The sequence below is a fragment of the Eulemur rufifrons genome, chromosome 17 (assembly GCF_041146395.1).
Source record: "Eulemur rufifrons isolate Redbay chromosome 17, OSU_ERuf_1, whole genome shotgun sequence".
Lineage (NCBI taxonomy): Eukaryota > Metazoa > Chordata > Mammalia > Primates > Lemuridae > Eulemur > Eulemur rufifrons.
Genome location: NC_090999.1, coordinates 47,097,018 through 47,123,366, shown reverse-complemented (window position 1 = coordinate 47,123,366; position 26,349 = coordinate 47,097,018). Strand labels below are relative to the sequence as shown.

Sequence of the window (26,349 nt, the reverse complement as noted above, 5' to 3'; positions counted from 1 at the left end):
CTGGTATATCTACTACTGTCCGCTTTATTAAGCTGTGAAAGAATAATGCTAACAGGAAATACTACTACTTCTAAATTAATAGCTAACATGAAGTGCTTACTCTGTGGCAGACATTATTCCAATTGATTTGTAGCAACTAGCTCTGTAACAATCCAACAAGGTGGATCAATTACTGGTTTCATTTTACAGATGATGAAACAGAAAACAGTCAAATAAGTTAAATGAAGTGTCCAAGGATACACACTTACTAAGCTGAGGAGTGGAGATTTGAACCCAGGCAGTCTTACTCCAGATCTCTATTATCATCTGCTACACTAAACTAACTCTAGACTACACTACACTGAAAGAAAACACTTGGCAGGCATAAAATTTATATACCCCTAGCATCGAGAACAGTGCTTGATTCACGTAAGTATTCAGTAAAATCCCTTTAAGACACATTTTGGTTAACTTGCAAATGGCTAAAGAATCTTTAAGGCTATTACCCTTGGTCTATTGGTAAAAGCAGCTCAGAAAGAAGCTGGTCAATTTAAGTGATGAGAGAAAAAAATCACAATCTGCTCTCCCTTCATAAAATTTCCCAACAATATCAGTAGCCTGACCTCTAAAGAACTTTTAAGAATACAAAGGACTATTTAATTAAATTTCATTTAATGAAAATAAACATGAAAGTGCTTAAGGAATTTCAACAATCTTCTCAACTGTTACCAAGCAGCAGAGGTTATCGTACTGCTTATGGTTCATGGCCAGAAAATTATGCTCTTCTTTCTGCTTTTATCACAAAGTTTGAACTGCCTTTAGAGATGCTAAGAGTTATCTTTTCCCTGACGATTCTACTTTTACAATGGAAACTACTGGAAAAACCAGAAATACTGTCCTTTTAGTCTATACCTTCAGATTCTTTATCAAGTCAACTATATCCAACGTCACCAATTTTCCACATTTCAAGTACTGCATACAAGCTGGGAGATTCAATTTACATATGCAATTTGAATAGTATACTGAGAAATTTTTAAAGTAGTCAAGGTATTATACACACTCCACATCATAATCAATTTTTATATCATGATACAAGTAGAAAAATTAGAAACAGAAAAACTATTTTAATTTTCAACTAACAAAAATTACAAAGTATCCTGTATCCAATCTTAATATCAGAAATCATTTCATTAAAGACTGAATTTTAATTATACATGATTATAGTTATAAAATAAAACTACATGTGGTTGATTAGTACTACCTAACCTCCTCAAAAACAAAAGGGAAGATGGACAAATCTTACCTCAATAAAAGAATCAATGTGCAACATCAGAGCTTGAGTTCTGCTAATGATAAACTGATTGACACATGCAACAGCATGAGACCTAGAAACAAAAAGTTTAAAATTTAATACATGCTCATTGTAACTTTTCTATCCACAAAAAAAAATGACAAAAACTTAAAACATTCCTCCATAAAAATGTTATGGTATATGTATATCTATATACTCCCACTAAAAAGAATGAGTCAAATCTATATAACAGAGAAACAATGTACTATATTAAGGGAAAAATGAAAGTTGCAGAGCAATATGTTAGTGGTTTTAAGCAAGTGAAAAATGTTTGAAAGGACATGCACAAATTTTTAATAGTGGACACATCTAAATTGTAGGAGGCTGGGCAAGCGGCACATTTTATATACGTACAGATTTTAAAATAATGGGTATGCAGCATTCCTTGTGAAACTAAAAATGGGGAAGAGTCTATGTGTTCTGGCATACCTAATTCAATTGCTCAGTAATTCTTATTGGTACTACCTTTAAAAATATAACCTTAACCCAATCACTTCTCGCTACCTTCACCTCTTCCCCTAGGCTAAGAGACTTATCTCTGATCTCTTACCAGGGTTACTGCAATAGGCTTTAATTCATTTCCAGACTTCTACTGTGCCAAATCCCACTACAACCTGTTTGACACACACAAGTAAGACCACATTGCACTTTTGTTCAGACTACTCTGATAAAACCTAATCTACTTTTTCTGCTAAAGGCCAAATGATAAATATTTTAAACTTAATGGGCCACATAAGACCTATGTCATGCTTTCATTTTGTTCCCTCTTAAATACAACCTTCTGTTCTAAAGTATAAAAATCATTTTTAGCTTGCAGATCACAGGCTGAATTTGGCTCCATGGGTCAGTTTGCTGACCACTAGCCTAGCCATTACTTTATGACGGGTCTTCCTCCCTAATCCCCAACTTCAATTCCTACTCTGCTACAGCCAAACATTTTTTCTTCTGCGACTCTAATAGGGCTATTCCTAATTCTAGTCTTTTCACTTGCTGTTCTAGTCTTAAACATTCTTCACTGTGATCTTTCAGTCTTACTACTTTATTCTGCTCAGGGCCTTCACACAAATGTTACCTTTACAAAGAATCTTCTATATAAAATACCTGTATGAATCCTATCTATTCTCTATTCTTATTATATTTCCATTGTATTCATCAGTATCTGAAAATCATATTATTTATTTTTTGTCTGTCTTGTCTGCCTCCTCTTCTGAAATAAAAACTCCATGAGAACCATTTTCTTAACTGCTATGTTGAAAACACAGTTGGCTTTTGGTTCTGCAATTATGGCAAAAGCACATAAATATTTATTAACTATGATAAAAAAAGCACACTATGGGGAGCTCAACCACTTAACTGTGTAGCACAAGGTAAGCTGCTTATGTATTAAAGTCTATTTTCTCATCTATAAAATAAATATAAAACAATTCATTTGTTGTGGGGACTGAATTAATGAGCTAATACAAGTACTTGGCACAGTAAATAAATGGGAAAGAAAAATAAGAAAGTGACTTTTAAAAAGGCTTTTAAATCAAGGGCAAAAACCTTTTAACTTGTGTTTCTTTGTGTGTATGTGGGGAAAAATTTTATTTACTATTTTTTGAGACAGAGTCTCATTCTGTTGCCCAAACTAGAGTGCCGTGGCATCAGCCTAGCTCACAGCAACCTCAAACTCCTGGGCTGAAGCAATCTTACAGCCTTAGCCTCTCAAGTAGCTGGGACTATGGGCATATGTCACCATGCCTGGCTAATTATTTTTTCTATATATTTTTATCCCAGCTAATTTCTTTCTATTTTTTTTTTTTTTTTTTTTTTTTACTAGAGACGGGGGTCTCGCTCTTGCTCAGTCTCGGACTCCTCACCTCAAGCTATCAGCCCGCCTTGACCTCCCACAGTGCTAGGATTACAGGTGTCAGCCACTGCGCTCGGCCAAAAAATTTTAAAAGGTATAAATTTCTCCTATTCCCACCCTCAAGAGGCATCTACTATTAGCATTTCCCAAATAATTTTTAGAAACTTAAGAACAGTTAGGAATTATTTACATTTTAAAAGAAACAGTTCGACAAACAAGTTCCTTCTGCCTCACATTCTTTTTGTTAAAAGTTAATACATAGAATAGTTTCTATATGTCAGTGATAAAGGAAAAAAAAACCTACAAAATTTAACTTAAAAGCTACCATTCATAATAGTGTCAGAAGACCAACTGCCTAAGAATACAATATGTTCAAGACCTATAAAGGGAAAAGTATAAAACTTTATTAAAAAACAAGCAATTTGTATTGTGCAAATGACTCATTCCCCTAAAATGATTTATTGATTCAATACAATTCCAATATAAATGTCGGTAGAGTTTTTTCCCTCCAATATGGTCTCTTCTTTACAGACCGCAATACTTTTTTTTTTTGAGACAGAGTCTCGCTCGGTTGCCCAGGCTAGAGTGAGTGCCGTGGCGTCAGCCTAGCTCACAGCAACCTCAAACTCCTGAGCTCAAGGGATCCTCCTGTCTCAGCCTCCCGAGTAGCTGGGACTACAGGCATGCACCACCATGCCCGGCTAATTTTTTCTATATATATATTTAGCTGTCCATATAATTTCTTTCTATTTTTAGTAGAAATGGGGTCTCGCTCTTGCTCAGGCTGGTCTCGAACTCCTGAGCTCAAACGATCTGCCCACCTCGGCCTCCCAGCGTGCTAGGATTACAGGCGTGAGCCACCGCGCCTGGCCTGCAATACTTTTAAGTTGAAAAAATATTCTCTAGAAGCATCTGAGGTGTTTAAGTAAGCTTAGAGTAAATTCTGCTAAATAGAGTATATTTTCAATTTTAATTTCTCCTCTTGCAATGCCAGCATATTTCAGGCCAAATATTGATTTTTTGCCTTTCTTCAACACCTATTTTTATAAGGTAAAACTCTTAAGTTGAAAAGTTCTGTCAAATTTATATGTTGTAAAATTGAAGGCCTTATTTTCATTCTGTTCTGGGACAGAATATAAACCTACCTTTATAAACAGGAGCAGTAGCATCCAAAATTTCTTCCAAGTGAGATATACCATAGTACAATTTTAAAAATTGTCCTCATACTCTGAGCTTTCATTGTTTAATTTGTCCAACTCTTTCCTTACTGTGTAGCAATTCATTCCAATATCCATTAGAAGTTTTAAGTAACTACAATTTGCTAAAAGCCTCAAAAGCTCAAATTTTTGCCCTAAACATATATAATTCAATTGGAAGCTATAGTCACAAAATAGCAACAGAATAAAATAGAGGGCCCACTAACAGACCTACACATATACAGAACTCTGCATATGACAGAGATATTTTAAATCAACGGCAAAAAAGAAAGCTATTTAATAAATGTACTAGGAAAAAACTGTTAACCAAATGGAAAAGACAGAATGTATCCCTAATCTCACACCACACAGTCACAGATGCTATATACATTAAAAATGTAAAATGAAAATGGAAGTGAAGAAAAATATGTAAATTATCACACTTTCATCACCTTACTTAAAATGTTAAAAGGGGGAGATTTCTTGGGGAACATGAACTCCTACCCAGTTAACTATGCCTGGAAGAATAAAATTTTGAAAATGTATTATTTATGTGCATGACACTGCAACAAATAAATTTCTACTCTGAGTACAACAAAGTACCACTTAACATGGAAAGTAACTAAAATTAAGATAAAAAAGAATAAAAATTAAATTGAAAATTTTTAGGAAGAAAGAGAGATTCCTGATTAGCTCCCTATTCACACTGCTGAAACCGTAATCCTCTGGAACATAGCTTGGAATCTTGAAGAAAGCTCCAGTAGGCATATGAATTAGTAGTTATGGCCTATGCACTAAAGTTCATGTATTTAGAACTCTGAAAATCATCTCTAGGAAATGCATACCTTCTACTAAAAACAGGAATATGATGTCAGATTACTCTACATAAAACCACTAAGCACTAAAAATTGGAAGCCAAAAAAAAAAAAAAAAAAAAAAAATTCTAAAGTAACTAAGAATCTGAAGAAAGAGGAATGACTTTCACAGAAACAAAAGGCAAGGGACAAGCTAGAAATAAAGTTTATACAGTAACTGTATAAACTAGAATACTGCCGCACAAAGAATAGGGTAACTTGGAAAATGTTTGGTGAAATTAGTGTCTTATACACTTCAACAGTACCATGAAGACATCATGATAATTACTGCTCAATTGTACAACTGATAAGAAATTTAATCAAAGGCCAATTTAATATTCTAAATATAATATTTTGCCAACTGTGTGCCAGGTACTGTTCTAGGAACTAAAGACATAGAGGTGAACAAAGTAGGCCAGGTTAACTTCATGACCAGCCTATGAGGCCTACTATGTGATTTCAGGATATACTAAAAAAAATCCTGCCACTTTCATGCTTGTAATGTTTTTTCACAAATAGATGTAAAACCCTTAAACTAAAAGTACTTATTAATTTAATGAGAATAAATCTTCATTAAAATTCAGTTTATTAATCAAAGGATAAAGGAAAGCAGAGAATAGGTCTGCATTGGGCCTGAAAATGGGAGGAGGGGAAGAGGATACTGTATGTTTAGAAGCTCAAAAATTTACAGTTCATTACTTCCGATAATCTTGTTCACCTCCAATGAACAAGGATATGTACATGTTATACTGGAAGAATTTTTATTACACAGCCACAAATGAAGATATTTGAACTTGGCAAGATTGATAAAAAATGACAAGCAAGAAACCCTACAACTAATCTTGGCTTTAAACAAAGGAATTTAAAAGAAGCATGACTGTTATCTATTACGAACATAATTTACCACGCAGAAGGTAGAGAACTATATCATAGTTAATGAAAATTTCACACTATTTCACAGGTTTCATTATTAAAACCGTAAATTTCAATTATGTAAGTTTACCTTTGTGGAACATCTAGTATCTTTTGCTAATCACAAAAAAAATATTAGGTAATGCAAAATAAAGTAGTGGTCAGGCTGTATCAGAGTTTATAAATTAAATATCAGCTATATAAATACCTTATTTTTGGACTACTGTGCTTGAAGAATTGCAAAAATTTGGGAATCATGATGTTGAGAGGACGATCTAAAACATCACTATCTAAAATCTCAGCAGAATCTTCACATATCTTCTGAAGGGCACCAAATGCTCCCTATAAAAGACACATTTAAATTATGAGAATTCATTAAAAATGAAGCCATTTAAAAGCAAACTGAGGAATGCTGTTAATTTGTATGGATTAATGTTCTCAGCCTATATAAAATGCTACCTTCTAAAATCCATAAATCTAATCATTAAATTTTAAAACAAATTATTGGCTGGGCACAGTGGCTCACGCCTGTAATCCTAGCACTCTGGGAGGCCGAGGTGGGCTGATCGCTTGAGCTCAGGAGTTCAAGACCAGCCTGAGCAAGAGCAAGACCCCGTCTCTACTAAAAATGGAAAGAAATTAGCTGGACAACTAAAAATACATGGAAAAAGTTAGCTGGGCATGGTGGCGCAGGCCTGTATCCCCAGCTACTGAGGAGCCTGAGGCAGAAGGTTTGCTTGAGCCCAGGAGTTTGAGGTTGCTGTGAGCTAGGCTGATGCCATGGCACTCTAGTCCAGGCAACAGAGTGAGACTCGGTCTCAAAAAAAAACAAGAAACAAACAAACAAAAAAACAAATTATTGTAACTATGAAGTATCTAAAATCTGTTCAAATATAATGGTACATTTGAAATTTAGCAATACATGACTTAGAGGACTGAGGATATTTTGGTTGGCAGGGATTAAATATCAGTTTGTTAAAACTGAATGTAAAACTCTACATTTACACAGAAATCTAACTATTGTAACACTTTTTAAAGCCCATAGAGAGGTCGCAAATACCATTAAAAAAGTCACATATATAAAACCACTCATTGGGTAACTAGTGACAAAATCTTTTAAAAGGGCAGACAATTCAAACTGGCAACTATTTCCCTATAACCATTTTTTATACTAAAGGGGATAATCCAGAGCCTTTGTACACAATATGCATCCTACTAGTTGCCTCAAACATCTACTTCAGTCCTTACAATTCCATCAATAGTGACAACTTGGTGCTCACTCTCCATAGTACAGTTAATTTAAAAGGTGTCCAGGCCGGGCGCGGTGGCTCACACCTGTAATCCTAGCACTCTGGGAGGCCAAGGTGGGAGGATCGCTCGAGGTCAGGAGTTCGAGACCAGCCTGAGCAAGAGCGAGACCCTGTCTCTACTAAAAATAGAAAGAAATGATCTGGACAATTAAAAATATAGAAAAAATTAGCCGGGCATGGTGGCGCATGCCTGTAGTCCCAGCTACTCGGGAGGCTGAGGCAGTAGGATTGCTTGAGCCCAGGAGCTTGAGGTTGCTGTGAGCTAGGCTGACGCCACAGCACTCTAGAGCTCAGGCAACAGAGCAAGACTCTGTCCCCCGCCCCCCCCAAAGAAGGTGTCCAACAGTAAGTAAAGGCAATTTTTACCCAATACCCTTTTAGAGTTTAACACACTTAAAAAGTACTAAATTTGGAGATTTTTTTAAAGTTTAGAACTTGGTTAAAAATATAAAATTTCAATCTTAGATTTAACATGCTTAAATATTAGGGACTTCAATTGTCATGTTAAAATAGCTATATTTGAATATTAAAAGTTTTTTGAAAAAATGTTTTAGTTCTGGAAAACTGTTAAAATCAAATTAAATGTGAACTTGTTACCTATTGTGCCAAAAATGAGGCAAAAAGAAAAAAAAAACAATAAAAACTTCAATTAAGAACATCTAGTGATCACTCCATACCAACATCTGGAAAATCCACATCTTTAGTTCAGACAGATGGGAATACCGTTTATTTAAAGTACAATTTCTATGTAGTAGCTCCACGATTCACAATAACTGCCATCTAAAACTTTTATTCTTACAAAGTGATTAAAATTTAAAGCTTCTTTTATGTTATGACTAACACATCAAGCACTATTTAATCAACTATACAGTGACTAAATACTTAGTTTTTCTGTAATCTTAGTGTATTTCTAAGGCATTTTTGTGTGTGTAAGAATGATTTTTTTTTTCTCTTAGGGAGGGAGAAAAGTGACTTTAATAACTAACTTTGCCAACACCACCCCCCCCCCGCCCCCGCCCTCATCTTCTCTGCCTATTTCTCCTTTCTGAAGACAGGTCAGGCAACAAACTGCCAAGTCATAAGACCACCTGATTGCTTTTTGTTAGGTTATTCCTGTGACTGCCCTGCCTGCATTACTACTCTTTTTTTGAGAGGGAGAGGATCACTACTTTAGACAGTAAAAACACCTAAAATGGTTTCCACTTAAAACAGATTTTTACCCAAATTGTAAGCCTGCTAATGAAAGAGATAAAGTATTCATTAACAGTGAGAGATTGTAAAAGAAGGAATCCATACAAACTGACTCTCACCTCCTCAAATGGAAGGGTTGCTACTGATTTGATCAGCGGCAAAAAAGAGATCAGAGTTAATGTATGATTAAAACTAGAGAAGTCAGATATACCTTAGATATACCTGTCATACAACAGGCAGCATAAAATCAATTTAGAGAAGCTAAAAAAGTACTCGTGGTCTGGGAATTTGGTAAATTTCAGTCTATCTTTAAAAAATATCACATCAACTGATTAAGCTTGACAATAGCTGTTTATTACATATACACCCAAGAATAACTTTAGAATACATCTCCTTGTAGGACGTATAGTGAAGAGGTTTCATAACGTAACAGTGCTTATAGAAAACAGTGAGAAAAATGATTCATAAATGTGAAACACAAAGGTAACTTTAGGCTTCTAACTTTTGAAGTTGCATATTTCAGAGGAAATATTTTTCCCAAAGATTGCTTACATACAACATGACAAGAAAAATAGAAAAGAAAAATTATACCTCACAGGTGTTATAATCTTCAGAATCCAACAGGCTACAGAGTTTTGGCAAGAGGTCAGGCCAATTCTGCAATTCTCCCTTGGAGGCTATGGTTGTAATCAAAATACCTTGAAAGAAAACAAACATCTTTAGGGAATCCGACTGCACTGCGTTAGATACTGCCATGTGGACAACTGTGTGCCCGTGTGCATGCACACACACTTTTAAATATACCATGCCCAAGATTTCTAAAGTACATATTAATAACATTTACCAGTGACTCCTACATCACCACAGCATCAACCAGATGTTTCTAATCTTGTTTTCCAACAGTTCACCCTCTAAGTTTTTTTTTAATTTACCAAGTATCTATATAAAAGAGTGCAATTTGCTTTTCTCCGACGATACCAAGGACAGCTTCACCAATTGAAATGAACTTCAATTCTATACATACAAAACAGCAGAATGAAAACTATACCAAAATGTTAGCAGTGCTTATAACCGTGTGATGAATTTAAGAATCTGTTAGGTTCATATAAAAGATACATTTAGAAGCTAAGAACAGCTCCCTGACTTAATCTGGAATCACAGCCAAGGACTGGGGTAGAAAAAATTAAAGAAGATGAGCATCACTTGAGAACATATGTTCAGTCTGTTTACAACACTCCCTCACGCAGACCGGCTACACACTCCTACTATAGTTCCCACTCACTGGATCAATGCCAAGTAGCCAGAAAGGTGATCTCAGAGGCTGGGTGGCACATGTTGACTGATCATCTTATTTTGACTGACTGGATTATTTCAACTATGTTGTGCAGCTGAGTTGTGATAGTCAATGATTATGCAAATACACAAAAATGTAACATAAAAGTTTTGTGTTAATACAAACAAATTGATAACACATAAGTTTTGTGTTAACATTTTTCTCTGCCTTAGAAAATACATCACTAACAATAAAATGTAATATGGTTGGTGATTATCAATCTTTTAGTACCTTAGAGTATAAAAACTCTGACAGTAGGCAAATTATATGTACTCTAAATTGCAAAATACTAATCTGTAAAAATGTTATTTTGAAAATTCAGTGGGATATATATAAAATCCCTAGCACCTAGTAAACATTCAATGAGTATCACTGAATAGTATATTCTACCGTTGTGTATAAATTTTCATTTGAATTTTCTACCTTTAGTTTGAAAACGTTGCTCCCAATGGTAAAGAACTAAAAAATACGTGGAGTAAAAACTGTTAGCAAATATTTACTCTCCACTAAAACAAAACAAAAAATTATACATAATGGCCAATGTATTGATAGCATTTTAAGACATTAACCCTTACAATAAAATAGCTTAGCAAGATCTAAAAGCAGTAACACCTGACCTTTTTGCCAGTTAATCTTTCTCGAAGATAAAATATATTAACGAAAGAACTGAGGGAAAGAGAAAAATCTGGATCTGCCTATTTAAGACCAAGCATGTCTTAAGTAAGACGGCAAACAGGTAATAATTAATACAAATCAAATACAGTCTATAACTTGGTACTAACAGATGGCTGACATTCATTCTTTCCACTAGGAGAGCATTAAAGAATGTTGACAGAGGGACAAACTGCAAACTTATCTGGCCCCGTAATTTCATCTACTTCTGAAAAATCATCTAATATCCAGCATAGCTGCAAAAGTGAAAGGTGACAGATATTTCTCAGTATTTACAACAATTATGGGAATGAAATCAGTGTGCTTGGCAACACCTATTAAAATTTTAAATGTTTGAGGGAGGGGAAGAGGGACAAAAGTAGTCTTTTATTTTTAACTAACAACATAAGGCAGGCAGATAATTTAATCGGCCAAGCTGCTTAACTTATTTCAAGCTGACATCTAGTTAATATTACAGACTTTTTAAAATGGAAAATTTCACACATATGTAAAAGAGAAACATAATGAACTAAATGTATCCATTAATTAGGTTCAACAAGTCATTAATGCACAGTCAATGGTCAATCTTGTTTCACCTATATTTCTACCCACATCCACCTTCACATTCCTAATTATTTTTGATCAAATCCCAGTATCATGATATTTGGAAATAATATTATCTTTAGGTATGAAGCCCCTTCACTTATTTTTGTGAAGCAGAGTAAAACAACTAAATAAAAACTACTCGATCAGTTTCTAAACTGAAAATTGCAGTGGCCTCTCACAATTAGAATACTTAAATACCTACTTAATATAAATTAGAAGTAAAATCAAGGATCTATCATATTCTATTAATAGACACCAAGAAATAAAAATTAATAGTGCCTATGTATATCAATTTTACTTATATGTGTTTTAAAATATGAAGTCAGAAGATACTTAAGTGCTTAAATAGTTCCCAAGATAAACCCGGCTCCCAAACATGTTCAAAAACCTTTATAGAAGGTAAAAGAAATCTAGCACTCACTGGGAGATGACACCAGTTCTTCTCTCCCCAGTACTGTCACTTCTAACCTTGCAAATTTAAAGACACAAAGTATTGAAGTTTGGACCAAATGGCACTTGAAATACAGTTTATGTAGAAAGCAATCTCATTTCTAATTTCTACATCTTGTCCTCTCCTTTCCTCTCAGCTGAGTTGCCATCTCTTAAAAGGAAACAAACTTCTTTTCAAATCCCATTCCACTTATCTATGGGGAATTCTCTCCTTGATTTTAGATAGAAAAGGCTGGCATACACTTACCATTCTCTTCACCAGTGTTATGAGTAGGTAAAACCTTAAAGAGGTACATATGGGTACATCAGAGTAACCTAGGGAGTCCTTTTTCAAACTACAAATGTCCTCTACCCAAATTTAAAATCAGTGTCAATAATGGCACTGTTTAATATAAGAATGTCTACAGCGAAGTCACAGAGTAAGAGATGACTTGGATACTTTTCAAACCTATAAGGCAAAATGTACAAAACTAAACTAAGGAACTCTTGATGAAAGTGTTTGACTCCTTTAACTGGCTTCCATTTAACCAACCTGGTAAATTCATAGATGCTTTCCAAGTCCTTGTAAAATTTAACTTCTTAAGTCCATGATATACTGAAGGGCTGCCCATTAGTAAGGTACTTAACAGAGTCTATCTGCCTATTTCTGCTTCCATTGGTTGATATGTGTGCTTACAAATAGCCAGTTGTGTGTGCTCCCAAATCAATTTATAGCAGTTACTGTAATTAAGCATTTTAATCTAGCATTACATACACTTAAAGTTCTTTCCCTGAACAAGCTGAACATTCTGAAGACTAAAAAAATTGCTACTGAATTAGGTATAGACAAGGCAAATATTATAATAAAAAACAAGTGGGAAAATAGTAAAAATTTAGAATCCTATACTTACATTGTTTTCAAAGATCAGAAGGCTTTTCATTACATGTAAAAATGAAAAGAGCGCGTGTGCCCCATACATTTTGTAAGGTGAACAGACAATAAGGAACTTCAATCTGTATACTCAAAGAAAACATAATGGTCCTAAACTATTATTGCTCACTGATGTCCCATTGTAAACAACTTTGATTAAGCCAAGTGTGATAAAGCTCTCTTACCCACTGAGACCAGTAACCCTCGTCACTGGTCTCACTGGATAAGAGAGTTTTTACTGTAATTAACATCATCTCAAAAGCATTTAAATGCAATAATAATTTCCCTCATCACGATTTAATGTTAAATGGCAAACAAAAATTCCCATGAAAATGGTCTGTCATCTCTAAAAATAATCCAGTTAGAAACAGAGTAAGCAAAATTGTTGCAATATAACTTACCAACCGTGGCTCTAATCAGAGGAGAGGAGTCACCAATATTATTTAAACATTCACTTTTAATAAAGTCTGTTACACCATTTGGGAAGTTCTGAAAATGTGCTTTCACATTATTCTTCAAGATGAGACCACTCAATGATCTCGTAGGTTCATCTGTAATAAAACAGCAATAGAAGCATTGAGTTTTAAAGTAGATTTCATTTCAAAATGTGCCAAGAACAGTAACTTTAAAGTATTTATATTCAACAACTGTTGAACTGCCTGTAATCCTAGCACTTTTGGGAGGCCGACTCCAGATCACTTGAGCCCAGGAGTTCCAGACCAGCATCTCAAAAAAAAAAAAAAAAAAGTTGATTTTGACATTTAAATTTATTTTACTATAACCAGTTAAAAAAAAACCATAACTGAATACCAAAGGATTAACTCCTGATTTCAGGGTTTCTCAACTTTGGCACTATTGACATTTTGACAACAGTTTGACATACTGACAATTCTTTGTTGTGAGTTGCTATCCTATGTGTTGTAAGATGTTTAGCAGCATCATTAGCTGTAAATGCCTGTAGAACCCTTCTAAGTTGTAACAACCAAAAATGTCTCCTGGGGGGGACAAAACTACCCGTTTGAAAACCACTGATTTAAAGTCAGTTTACAGGTGGCCACTATATGCAAGCTTTATCGTTATCTAATAAACATCATTATAAATCTGAAAGTATTAGTTATTAAAAATATCCTAATAAAAATGTAAGTGGAAAAAATATATGGGATCATCTTCACATAAATATAATTGTCATTAACTTATTTTTCATTTGCCCCTGAGCTTAAAAAAAGTAAAGCATCAGGTCTGGTGTGATGGTTTACACCTGTCATCCCAGAACTCTGGGAGGCTGAGGCAGGAGGATCATTTGGAGTCAGGAGTTTGAGCCTGCAGTGAGCTATGATTGCACCACTGTACTTCCAGCCTGGGTGACAGAGCAAAGACAGTCTTTCTTAAAAAAAAAAAAAAAAAAGGCATAAAATCTGCAAAAACATTTAAAAATAGAATCTTAAAAGTTTAATCCATAGATGGTGCTAAATTTTCAAAAAGAAACTTAATACTAGAATATAACTGATGTTTTATCAATTGGCATCATCACCAACAGTATCAGCAACAGTTGAACATCTTCTGAATGCTTATTATTAATTAAAACACTGATAAGTGCTTTCCAAGTAGCACTGCATTTAATCCTTACAACCTCATGATACAGGTATTATTAACCTCACTGCACAGGTGAAGAAACTGAGGCCTCTGCCGAAGTCCCACAAGGCTACCAAGTGGGGAGGCCAAAACCTTGGGAGTCTGGCTTCAGAGAATACACTTCAAACCATTCCTCTCAAAGGGCTATAAGAAGACCTGGAGTGTTAAACACAATATGCTACTGAAACACTACGGTTTTACCTACCTTATTAAAAAATAAAATACCTGGAGCTTCTTCTACTTAATACTATGTTCCCAAAGTCTGAATGGCATCGAAACCTTCAAGGGTGAAGCACATGTAGAGGCAAAAAACCCCAAAGTTTCGCTGCACATAAACCCCAATCAGGTCATCACAGCAATAAGACTCGTTTATGTCACCATCTAAAAATGTTTTTCCCATTTTCAATTACAACCCATTCCAATAAGTAACTTAAAACAAAACCTACTTCTAAATCCTCTTAAAAGTTTAAAAGTGCCATGAAATAAATTAAGTCAAACATTTAACTTCCTCAAGCTTATCATAAGTTAGCTGATAATTCAGCCATGTAATCATTTTAAAGTGCATTACTTGTTAATAATATAGTATGTTGATTTTACAATAAAAATTGTAAGATGAGTTTTAATAAACCACAACATGAGGTGAACAGTTTTAAAGTACATATCCTCTTAAAATCCATTTTTAAAAGTCACCACTTTCTTTTTTAAAAAAAATTAAGATTTTACTTCATTAGGCCCTCAATTTGCTCATCTGCAAAATGAGGGAATTAGAGCAGCTGGTCTCTGAGGTCCCTTCTGGATCTAAAACTTTTTACTCAATGATTCGGTGATAAGATTACTAAATAATCCCAGCGCTTTGGGAAGCTGAGGCAGGAGGATTGCTTGAAGCCAAGAGTTCATGACCAGCCTGGACAACACAGCAAGACCCTGTCTCTACAAAAAATAAAATTAGCTGGGCGTGGAGGCTCGTGCCTGTAGTCTCAGGTAACTTGGGAGGCCGAGGGGGAGATTGCTGGAGCCCAGGAGTTCGACGTTGCAGTGAACTATGATCACACTATCACACTCCAGCCTGGGTTACAGAGCAAGTCCCTGTCTCTTAAAAAAAAAAAAAAAAATTTCTAAATAAGCATTTTCAATTAAAGATGTTACTTAGTTTCCTTCTCTAAGATGGCCACAATGCAGAGATTAAAAACAAAAACAAAAACAAAACTGGAAAAACTAGATATGGCATATGGCCAACCATGTTCCCATCTTCCTGGGGAGGGGGAAATGAGTAAAACACAAGAAGAAATGTCAACTGTTACACAAATGTAAAACTCCTATCCTTGTCTTTTGAGAACTGTGCCCAATAAACAGAAGAAATACATTTTAGGGTCAAGAAAACCTGAATAAAATCTTTTCCAACATTTTATGGTTTTGTAATAGGTCTTTGTGGAGGTAGTGGCTTCCAAATTCTATTACTGCTATTTGAATAAGTTTTTTAAAAAGTACTTTTGAAGTATCCTTATATTCCAACAAAGCTTTAATAATGAGTATAATTTATAACAATCTTAATATTTGGAATGTAGGGGTGAAAACTTGAGAGAGTAGACAGCTTAGTGAAAATAAAATTTTCAAGTTAAACAACTATAGATTAGAAAAATTCACTCAGTAAATATTTTAGTTCTTTAAAAAGAAAATAGCAGCCTGATCACAAACTATAAGAAAAATTTCTGTACTAAGAAATAACATATCATAAATATACTTTTAAAGACAGGCTGAAAGAATTCCTTAATTTCTTAAAACCCAGATTTGGAGTTTAAAATTTTCTCTTATGTCCTCCAAACATAAATTAACCCCCCCCCCCATCAATTACAAAATCATTTGAAAACAACTGGAAAGAAATTACTATCTGTATGAATTATCAAAATCTGAACACAAGATTAGTGAGATTTTACTATACATTAAGATCATTAACCTGCTAGAGTTTGGAGCTGAATGAAACCTTACAGATGGTCTGGTTGTCTAACACAGGCTTTTTATAGCTGAAAGACGAGAGGTTAAATGATTTCAACTCAGTCTGAAATCTGTTATTTCCCAATTCCAAGTGCAGTGTTTTTACAAACTGCACTATGGCATCTAAAATATTAATCACTGAATAGGGTATAATGCTCATAGACGATGGTCAGTTATTCGATAAATATTTGTCTTCTATGTGTCTGCAATGTTTCAGGAAGGGAATACTCAAATGCTATGAAGAACCCCTCTCACTACAATGTAAGCTCCTCCAGGGCATAGATTTTAGTTTTGCTCACTTTTATCTCCCCTGAGCCTGAAAACTGCCTGGCAAAGAGGTGGTATGCAATAAATACTTGTGAAATAAGATCTAGTGAGACTTTACATGTTATTAGAACATTCAAATGACCAGATCATTTAAAAATCACACTATCCAGGCTTTAAACTGTCATAGAAATGATTTAATTTTAAAATAGTTTAGAAGACTTAAGGAAAAAGTTTTATGTACACTGTTAGAAGTTTTTGAAAAGTTATGAAAGTTTACCTATGAGTAAAATACCATTTTTTGCTAAATAATTTAAAAATAGTATGTATTATACATAGCCATATAAAAGGAGTACAGAAGGATATAATTCAAGAGATCAACACAATAATCTCTGGATGATGGGCTAAGTGATTTTTCATTTTGGTTATATGACCTTTCCATTTTTTTCTACAATGATCACACATATATTCAGTTATTATTATCATTTTTTTTTTTTTGAGACAGTCTCAATCTGTCACCCTGGTATAGAGTGCAGTAGTGTCATAGCTCACTGCAACCACAAACTCCTGGGCTCAAGCAATCTTCCTGCCTCAGGCTCCTGCGTAGCTGGGACTACAGGCTCGTGCCACTATTCTTCTATTTTTTGTAGAGACAAGGTCTTGCTCTTGCTCCGGCTGTGTATTAAAAGGAATCAATCAACATATTCATGTATAAGCACTGAAGCAAAACAAAGTAGACTTTCCACACGTTTTCATTTGCAAAGAATGAGGGAATTTATTATATAAACACCCAATTAACTGAATCCTTATTAAGCATGTAAATGCTTAGAGTAGTAATAACTCTGCTCATTCCACATCGATAAAGCACGTTTACTACAAAATGAAATCCTTTGAAATGAATAACTCCCAGTATATTTTAATACATCTTAAAGATACTTTTAAAAGTTAAAGACAAACTCTACTTACCTTCGGATTTTAATTTTGTAAGGACAAAAATCAAGTAGTTGTTAAAATCTGGATATTGATTGAGTTGTTCCAGTTTCTACAACAAACAGTAGTTAAGGAAATGTCTGTGTAAACTATGCATTTTTTACATAAAAATCAAGAATTCCTTTGTGGTATTTCTAGTCTTACAATTTTAAAAACAAAGAATATCTTATTAAATCTATTAACATACTACTCATTCACTAGTGCTCGTTAAAACTCTTAGGTGCTTTATGGCTGAAATTTATCAATTTTATTCAATGCAACGTAAGCAAGTTCCAGCTTCAGTATGCTCAATACAACAAAAATCTTCCAAAACAGAATTCTTAGATTTATTAGAACTTTAAAACATCGTAACCAGAAAGGTATCGAAGTATAAAATAGTTACAAAAATGAAAGTATTCCAAAGAAATGAAAACAAGTTTTTAAGAGATGAAGATCACTTAGGTAAATCAACTTTATAAAATGGCTTTTTAAGTTTTGGGAAAAAAAAAAAAAAAAAAGAGTACTTTTGTCAGACTCATCTGTTCTTAGGAATTCAAAAAATTAAGATAAAATGCCACTTACGTACAAGTCTATATATCAAATATTATATAAAGTCAGCATCATGAGATTAATACACAGTAATTATAAAATTGTTTTTTTCCTTCAGAATCTAACATTTCCAGTGACACAAATTTCCAGGTATTTCGCTGGTGTTGGCAGTCAACAGCAACATAATACTGTATTACATCTCTCATCCTTCAAGCCCTCTCAGCCCCTAACACACCTCCCAACTGTGTTTTACTACACAGAATGATTAAAATGTTTTTACACAACAGATTTAAATTTCTGATTAAATCCAAGACTCAAAAGTCTAGGTACACTTTATTGGCTATTTATCACATACTTGAATATCCTCAATGTTTAGGGGTCAGAACGTTAACTAGCAAAACATACTCTCTAGTAAAATTTCAAGGTGCTACTACTTTCTGTAACCAAGAAAAACCCAGATGGTGATTCTTGCTTTAGTGAAAGGCCAAGATTAAGATTAACAACATGCTGATATGCCAATACATTTTTCATAAATATTTCCTGATAAAGTTTACTTTCTTAAAACTTGAGCTGTATCTACTTATACTATTATAACAGTTTTTCAGAAGTGCTCAAGCCTATACAAAACAATTAAATACATTCTCCCTTTAGGAGATACAAAGAACAAGGTCATCATTAGGCACTCTGAAAACATAAAGCAGTGCATATTTTTAGTTAAAATACTGTTTTCTTCTCACAGTAACAGAAATTTAATTTGTTCTTACTCAGAGGACATACTATGCTCCAGGCACATAGAATAAACTAAATTGACTACTAGCCCAAGCACAGTACAGGGCATATAAAAGGTACTTAATAAATATACACTAAAACAAGAAAGTATGATATATAGTGCTACTTGAGAATTACAATGCAAATCTGGGCTTGGCTAATTTAAGAAACAAGTAATTGTGTCATATAATACCTACAATTAAATATCAATTTTCTATCATTCCTGGAACTATGACAATACAATTAAGACTGAGCCATAGCAGGGTTTCATAAACAAACCCCAATGCATTCCAAAAAACTACTCTTTTTTCCTCAGTACTAGCAGATCTAAATCATCAGAACCTCATTTTTTAAACAGGCAGTATATTAACAAAAAAACTAAGGATTTATTTTGTCATCTACTGAGGATTTTAGGTTACAGCAAACGCAGTGCTTCTTCGAAACCCTCTGGGTGAATAACTTCATCTTTATAGTATTTTAAATAAGCTCAAACACGAAAAGAGATTACTTACCAAATTCCATATTAAGTAATTTTGTTGCTTATTGACAATAAAAATCAAGAGACTTTTCTGCAAAAAATATTTTTAACTGCTTTAGGCTTAAAAGAACAGAGGTAAAAAAAAAATATTTATGATCTGGTAAGTGAACTTGTTTCCTTTACTGGATCCAATAAGAGCTCTCCATTTGTCTACGTACGGTTTAGGGGACCACAAAAAGCATACACAGAAGAGGTTTTGCTTCTTAACCCTTTCTGTCTCTAAAACCGTAGCAAAAGGACAACTACACCACCACACCTGGTAAAGACTTAGCTAATTGTGCAATTAGCTTTGAGCCAAAGCTTTAAAAAGAAAATCTCACTTGGGAGCCAGGGAACTTGCAACAGATGTTAATACGAGTAGCCCTAGGGTGAGGCACTTACGAGACCCCTTTTCCCACCTGTAGGTCTCCAGCCCTTCCAGGGCAAGGGCCTGGAAAAAACCTCAGGACCAACACAGCGGCAGTTCAAACCCCGCGCCAGCTCCACCCATTTCTGGCCAGTCGGCCGGCCAGCAAAGCTCGGCAGCTCACAGCGCCCTCCACCCGGCCTCCAGCTCGGCCCGCCGCCCCCACCCCGCGGGGCGCATTGTGTGGGCCCGGGCCGCTCCCGCCCGAGCCGCTCCCCACCGCCTCGGCAGGTCAGCGGCGGGCGGGGACGTGGCTGCCGGGCCCGCGCACATGTCGCGATCTCGGGCGGCGGCCCGGAAGCCGACGGTCTCGGCGGCGTGAGCCCCACGCGGCGCTGCCCCCGGCCCAGGCACTAGGGCCGCGTGCGCGAGGCGCCGGGCTGGGGCTGCGGCGGCGGGCCTCCCCCGCGGGCGGACGGACAGAGGAAGGAAGGAGGGATCAGAAGGAGAGGGAGGGGGAGGGGCGGCGGGAGCCCCCCGGCCGCCGGGAGCGGGCCCGCAGCGCCGAGCCAGCTGCGCGGGCGGCGGCCAGGCCTCGGAAAGGATACTTGTTGCACGGTTCTCTGGATGGTGGTGTCTGGGGACTGGGACTCCTTCAACAGCTGCAGGATTTGCTGAAGTCCTTGCTCGTCAGGTTTCCACTCATACTCCATCTTGGTTTGCTGCAAATAAAGCCAGACACAGGAAGAGACGGAGCAAATGTTACTCCCCTGTGCACAGGCCCGAGGGCTTCCCGCGCCGAGCAAACCCCGTCTCCCCGCCACAACGACCCTATCGCTCCCCAGACTCCTCGGACCTGCCTGGGGTGGCCCGAAGGAAGTATCGGACGGTGAAAGCCGGCGGAACTGCTCCTAGCAGCACGGCCGCCAACGTCTACTGCTGCCGCCGCGGCCGCCAAGCGCAAGGAGCCGACCAGACTGAGTCACCGCGAATTTGCAATCTGGCCCCAAGATCCGCTCACGGGAGCCCCCTGGGTCCTAGTGCCACGCAGTTTTCTCCATCCCAACCCAACGCTTACTCCGACCAGAAGATAACTAACTTAAGGATCTAATCAAAAGCCAAGCCTTATCAAAACCCCTGTGAAACACCTGAAGTGATCTGATTTGGGTGTATTAGTTATTTTAGGTGAACATGATGAATTAACAAAAAAATTACTGAAATAGGGAAAAAAGCCTGATAATTCCCCTGGCAGTTCAACTATTAGAAGCAACAAAAATGTCTGCATTTCAATTTGATATATAAGCACTAAATATTAGCATTTAGTCTAAAATAATGACACATTGCAATCACAACCCACACCTCGAGAACATTAAATGCAACATTTGCAGAACTTGACTTAAAAAAATTGCATTCTTTCATAAACTTCAATTTTTGAATTCCTATTAAGCAAAATAAATTCCATCATGAAATAACTACATTTCACAACTAAGGACTTTAGGCCTAATGAAATATAAGAAAAATAATGTAATTTTTCAATTGGGTAGTGTTTAATTCTATAAAAGTATTTTCACATACTACATTTTCTCGTTTGAATCTCATTACAACCTAGTGAGGTATTATCTGCCCCCATGTGGCAACTAAGGTGAAAAAAAGCAAACTACCAGCATTAATCAGTGATGACTGAGAGGAGAATATAGGTTTCTTAAGCTACTACTAAGTTGCATCTGCTAGGGTCAACTAAAACTATTATATCAATGATAGTTTCATTAAAAGTAAATACTTAAAAACATGCTTGGGTATCAAGCATGACTTACTTGTAAAAAAGCCAAACTGAGTTTGATAAAGGAGAGTATTTTTTAATATGACTCTACTATTATACGATGATTTGACAGCTGAAATTAGTAAGCCTTTTCCTAGTAGAGGTTGAAAAAAGTTACCCGACTTTACTACACCTCTCTAGTTAGCTTTGTTTTTCTTTCTTTTAAAAAATGCCTTTTCCTTTCCTCTTCTCCACTCTTAATTTCTGCTTAATATTTTAAAATTCCTGATTTGGCTCACCAAGTTTTAATGACTTTCTAAATGACCCAACCCAATAAACTGTTCTTACTTCAAACAAACCAACCCCCAAAACAAAAACAACCATCACCTGGACATAATATCTATTGATATTGTATTGTTTTTATTCCAGCCTTCATTCGGTATGTTTATAGGTACATTATATTTTACAATGGGACTATTGTACTATTTCTTGCCTGACTTCATATATTATTAAATATTTATTGAAAATATTTTAAGAAAATATAATAGCATTCTATTGTATTGCTATTCTATAATTTTTATACTTTTAATTGATACAATATAGGCACAAAATTATGCAAATTATAGGCATATAATTAGATGAATTTTTACAAAGTGAACACACCCAGCTCAAGATAGAGATCATTACCAGTACCAAGGCTTCTTTTGCGTCCATTCCCAGTCATCAACCCTCCCCCAAAGTAATCCCTAGTAAAATTTTTATCACTATCTATTTCTCCCCTTCCCTTTCTTTTCTTTTAACTTAAGAAACTTTTTAAAAATCACAAAAACTATATTATAATAAATAAAAACAAAATGGTTTTACAAGGAAAGTTAATTCAATTCCACCTCCAAGCATACTTCCCTGAGACAATCAATTTTGTCAGTTTGACATGAATCCTTCTACACGCTATTCTCAAACACACATATGGTTCCTCTGTTTTTAGGTCATACTCCAAACTATACTAATATTAACTCTACAACTTTTTTACGCATTTATATAACACAGCTATCATTCCAGGCCAATACATATAGATTTAACTAGCCTTTTAATAGCTGTACATTGGTCTTCAGGATGGATAGAGCATAATTTGTTCAACCATTTCCTGACTGGCTTCTATTTTTTTGCTGCTATAAACAACACAACTTGTACCAATGTCTCTACACGATAGTGGCAACCCAGTGGGATTATTAGGCCAAAAAGTATGTGTATTTAAAATTTCTATCAGTTATTACCAGATTACTTTCCACAAAGTTATGCAATTCACACTTACCAACAATGTTTCCTATACCTCCACCAGCACAATCTTTTAATTTTTGTGAAGCTAATGAATGACAATTTAATTTCCCATGATACTAGTAGGGATAAGGAAGCTAAAAGTCTGAGCCTCAGCTACAAGTTGGAGCTGCTACCATGCACATCCTACCTGCTGAGGTGACATTTAGATAGCCCACTTAATCCCTTAGCTGTGCTTTTGAACAAGAAACTAAAGGCAGGGACCAAGAGCAGTCAAGTCTGAAAGGCATTTTCATCATCACATCCATCCTGAGGATGGCTGCACCATAATATTGGGCCATTACCATGTTTTCTTCTTTATCCCTGCATTCAGATAAATGGGATTCTTTTTCTTTTCAAACAGCTTAGTATTAAGAACATTTAATTTGATCAACCTATGATGCTAACACAGGTGTTCCTGCACACCTTACTCAAGTCCATAACAAAAGGCTCTCAAGAATATTTGATTCACAACTGCTTGATAAGAGATCTCAGGCCACTTTGAACTTCTGTTTCACATCTTGTTTAAAATTGTGATAAAATACACATTTATAAAACTTACCATTTTGAGTACACAGCTCAGTGACACTAGTTCATTCTCACTGTTGTACAACATTACCATGATCCATCTCCAGAACGCACGACATCTTAATCGCCATTAAAATAAGGAAGAATCTCATCCCAGACTAGTCAGATATTGCAGAGTTAATGAGATAATGTCTCAAGTACTTCAAGCTAACCAAGCACACAGGATATAAGGTAGAAAAATCATTTATATAAATAGTAAATTACATTTATATTAATTAAATAGAATAGCAAGATTAATATTAGATTTTCTTATCAAATTTAAATAATTACTACTTGGAGTATTCTTTTTGCATATTGAAGACTCAGATCTAAATGGCTCAAAAAGGAAGTAGTACTTCAAATTTTTCTCCTTCAGAGTATACAAACCATGCCTGATTAGCCCACAACATTCAATGGTGACTGAAAAGAAATGGGCATTTCAGTAAGTCAAAAGACAGTTATTTGAAAAACTAGATAGAAGATGGCACCAGAATAAAAAGTGGCCTGCAAGAGGTGAGTTACTATGATACAAATTTGGACCTTCAGAAGACTTAAAACTTACTCATGAGTCCCAAATTGTTAACTTAAATTTACATAAAAATTTTGAATTTGCTATAGTTAAGAATGATGTGAGGTTAAAAAAAATTAAAAAGTTAAAATATCCAACTTCTTCCCTGTTGGATGTGCTGTGTAAAATAAAATATAGTTTAAGAAGACAGGAGGTGTGGACTCAACTGACCTAATTTTGAATTCTAGTTCTTCCACTCAATAGCTGTGAAAACCTGGGCAAGTTAATTAATGTCTCTGAGCCTCAGTTTCCCAATTATAAAATGGGAAAATATCAACTCTGTATTAGGATTATAGGTACCTGGCACACAGTATAATTTGAAAAACAGTAGTTTTAATAGTTAATGGTTTTCTACCATCTACGAGACAAAATCTAACTTCTTTTTATGGAAGAAGGCTCTTCATGATCTGGTCCATCACATTCAGGGAAGGGACAACTTTATCTATGACTCAACCTCCAACTTTATGCTCCAGCAATTCTTCCTGCATCTCTCATACCTCTGAGCTTTTGAATAGAGATTTCCTGTGGGGAATGCCCTTTTAAACTTGACCATTAGGCAAATCCCTTCTCACTCTTTAGAACTACTCTCATTCAATGAATTTCTAAATATTTATTGAGAGTCTTTCTTGGCACTATGATTGATGCTGGATACTATTTCTCTTCTGTGACATTATTCCAGGATCTCCCTATAAGACTTAAGTGTTTTGTTTTTTTTTTTCATTACAGAGCTACAGTTTATAGCTATTTCCATTCTAGAAACTGTCATATTGTATTATAATTATTTCCAGGTCTGTCTTTGCAATGGATCATGTGTTCCTGAGAGCAGAGACAGTGTCTTTTTGCCCTCTTTGCCTAGCAGAGGTCTGATTCAATATTTGTTGAATAAATACGATTGTTGTTGCTATTAATTCAACTGAATAAATATTAAGTTGAGCAACTACCATGTGCTCAGTGAATACTGAAAATTCAAAGATAAGTAAAATAGGCCGGGCACAGTGGCTCACGCCTGTAAGCCTAACACTCTGGGAGGGCGAGGAGGGTGGATTGTTTCAGCTCAGGAGTTCGAGACCAGCCTGAGCAAAAGCGAGACCCCCGTCTCTACTAAAAAAACAGAAAGAAATTATATGGACAACTAAAAATATATATAGAAAAAATTAGCCAGGCATGGTGGCACATGCCTGTAGTCCCAGCTACTTGGGAGGCTGAGGCAGGAGGATTGCTTGAGCCCAGGAGTGTGAGGTTGCTGTGAGCTAGGCTGACGCCACAGCACTCTAGCCTGGGCAACAGAGTGAGACTCTGTTTCAAAAAAAAAAAGATAAGTAAAATACAGTTCTTGTCCCCACTAAGTTCTCATTTAGTGAGAGAGACAAATGTGCTATTTATGAATGAAGTATGAAGTATAAGATGAAGTGCAATAGGAAAAGAAAGAAAAGCAAATATATTCAGGCAGGAAAGAGAGAAGTGTTTTTCCCCCATCTGGTTCAGAGCTTTTTTTTCTAATTTCAATTAAATCCAGACAAGTATTTACCAAGCAGTCCGATGTTTCCACCTATATGTTTAATCACTATGAGTGTGAGAAATGTTACAATTGGTGACACGATTTGCCCAAAATGGTGAACTCTTGGTAGAGTTCTAAACAAAAGAAGATACAGTTGTCCTTCAATAAAACCGTAGTTTTTGTTCCTGGAAAACTGAACATTTATTAAAACCCTGCAAAAAGTTCCATATGTATATGTAAAACTGAGTTAGGCTCTTGGCTCTAGTAACTATAAACATGTTTTTTTTTAACCAATGTGACCATCTAGTGGGACATTCACAAGTCATACAGGGCTAGGACAATTCTTTATGGTGAACATCCAATGCCCCTCAGCCCCACCCGGTAAATGATAAGAGCACATCCCAGTCACTAGGATGTCCCTAGAGAGCAGCACTGTAGAAGAGAAGAACTACGGTAGGGAAAATAAAAGGAGCTATGAGGACATTATGCTAGCCCAGTTAGGAGGTTAGGAAAGGATTTCCTTGAGGAAGTGACTTTTCATCTTAGATCTAATAGGCATTACCAAAAAGCAAAAGTAAGTGGAAGGCAGAGGCTAGGAGGGCCTCATAGACCATGTTAGGAAGTTTGGACTTCATCCTAAGGATAATATAAAGTTTGTGAAGGGGGTTTTAAACTGACAAGAGACATGATCAAATAAAAATCTGGAAAAGGATTAGTTCTCATAGGAAGCAAAAATGGGAAGGAGAGGTTCATCTTCTGCTCTGTAACTTTAGTGTTTTGTTGATTTTTATAATATATCCTATTTTTATAATAAAAATGATTTTAAAAAACCCATCAGGGCTAGCACAGTAATCCCAGCACTTTGGGAGTCCTGAAGCAGGAGGATGGCTTGAAGCCAGGAGTTTGAGACCAGCCTGGGCAACATAGTGAGATTGTCCCCAAAACAAAACAAGCAAAACACAACAAAAACCCATCAGGCTGCAAATGATGGCA

At 35.8% G+C, this 26,349-nt stretch overlaps 1 protein-coding gene across 1 annotated transcript in view; it reads right to left on the bottom strand.

The window, feature by feature from the left end:
* The window catches only part of TNPO1 (transportin 1), an 87,277-nt gene that overhangs the window by 31,955 nt on the left and 28,973 nt on the right, over window positions 1-26,349 (bottom strand). Inside the window, exons 2-7 of the mRNA XM_069492121.1 lie at window positions 20,259-20,372; window positions 17,447-17,522; window positions 12,994-13,143; window positions 9,234-9,340; window positions 6,350-6,483; window positions 1,283-1,364 (exon numbers count right to left, since the gene is read on the bottom strand). Coding sequence (XP_069348222.1) covers window positions 1,283-1,364; window positions 6,350-6,483; window positions 9,234-9,340; window positions 12,994-13,143; window positions 17,447-17,522; window positions 20,259-20,372 — 663 coding nt within the window. The remainder of the gene's footprint in view (window positions 1-1,282; window positions 1,365-6,349; window positions 6,484-9,233; window positions 9,341-12,993; window positions 13,144-17,446; window positions 17,523-20,258; window positions 20,373-26,349) is intronic.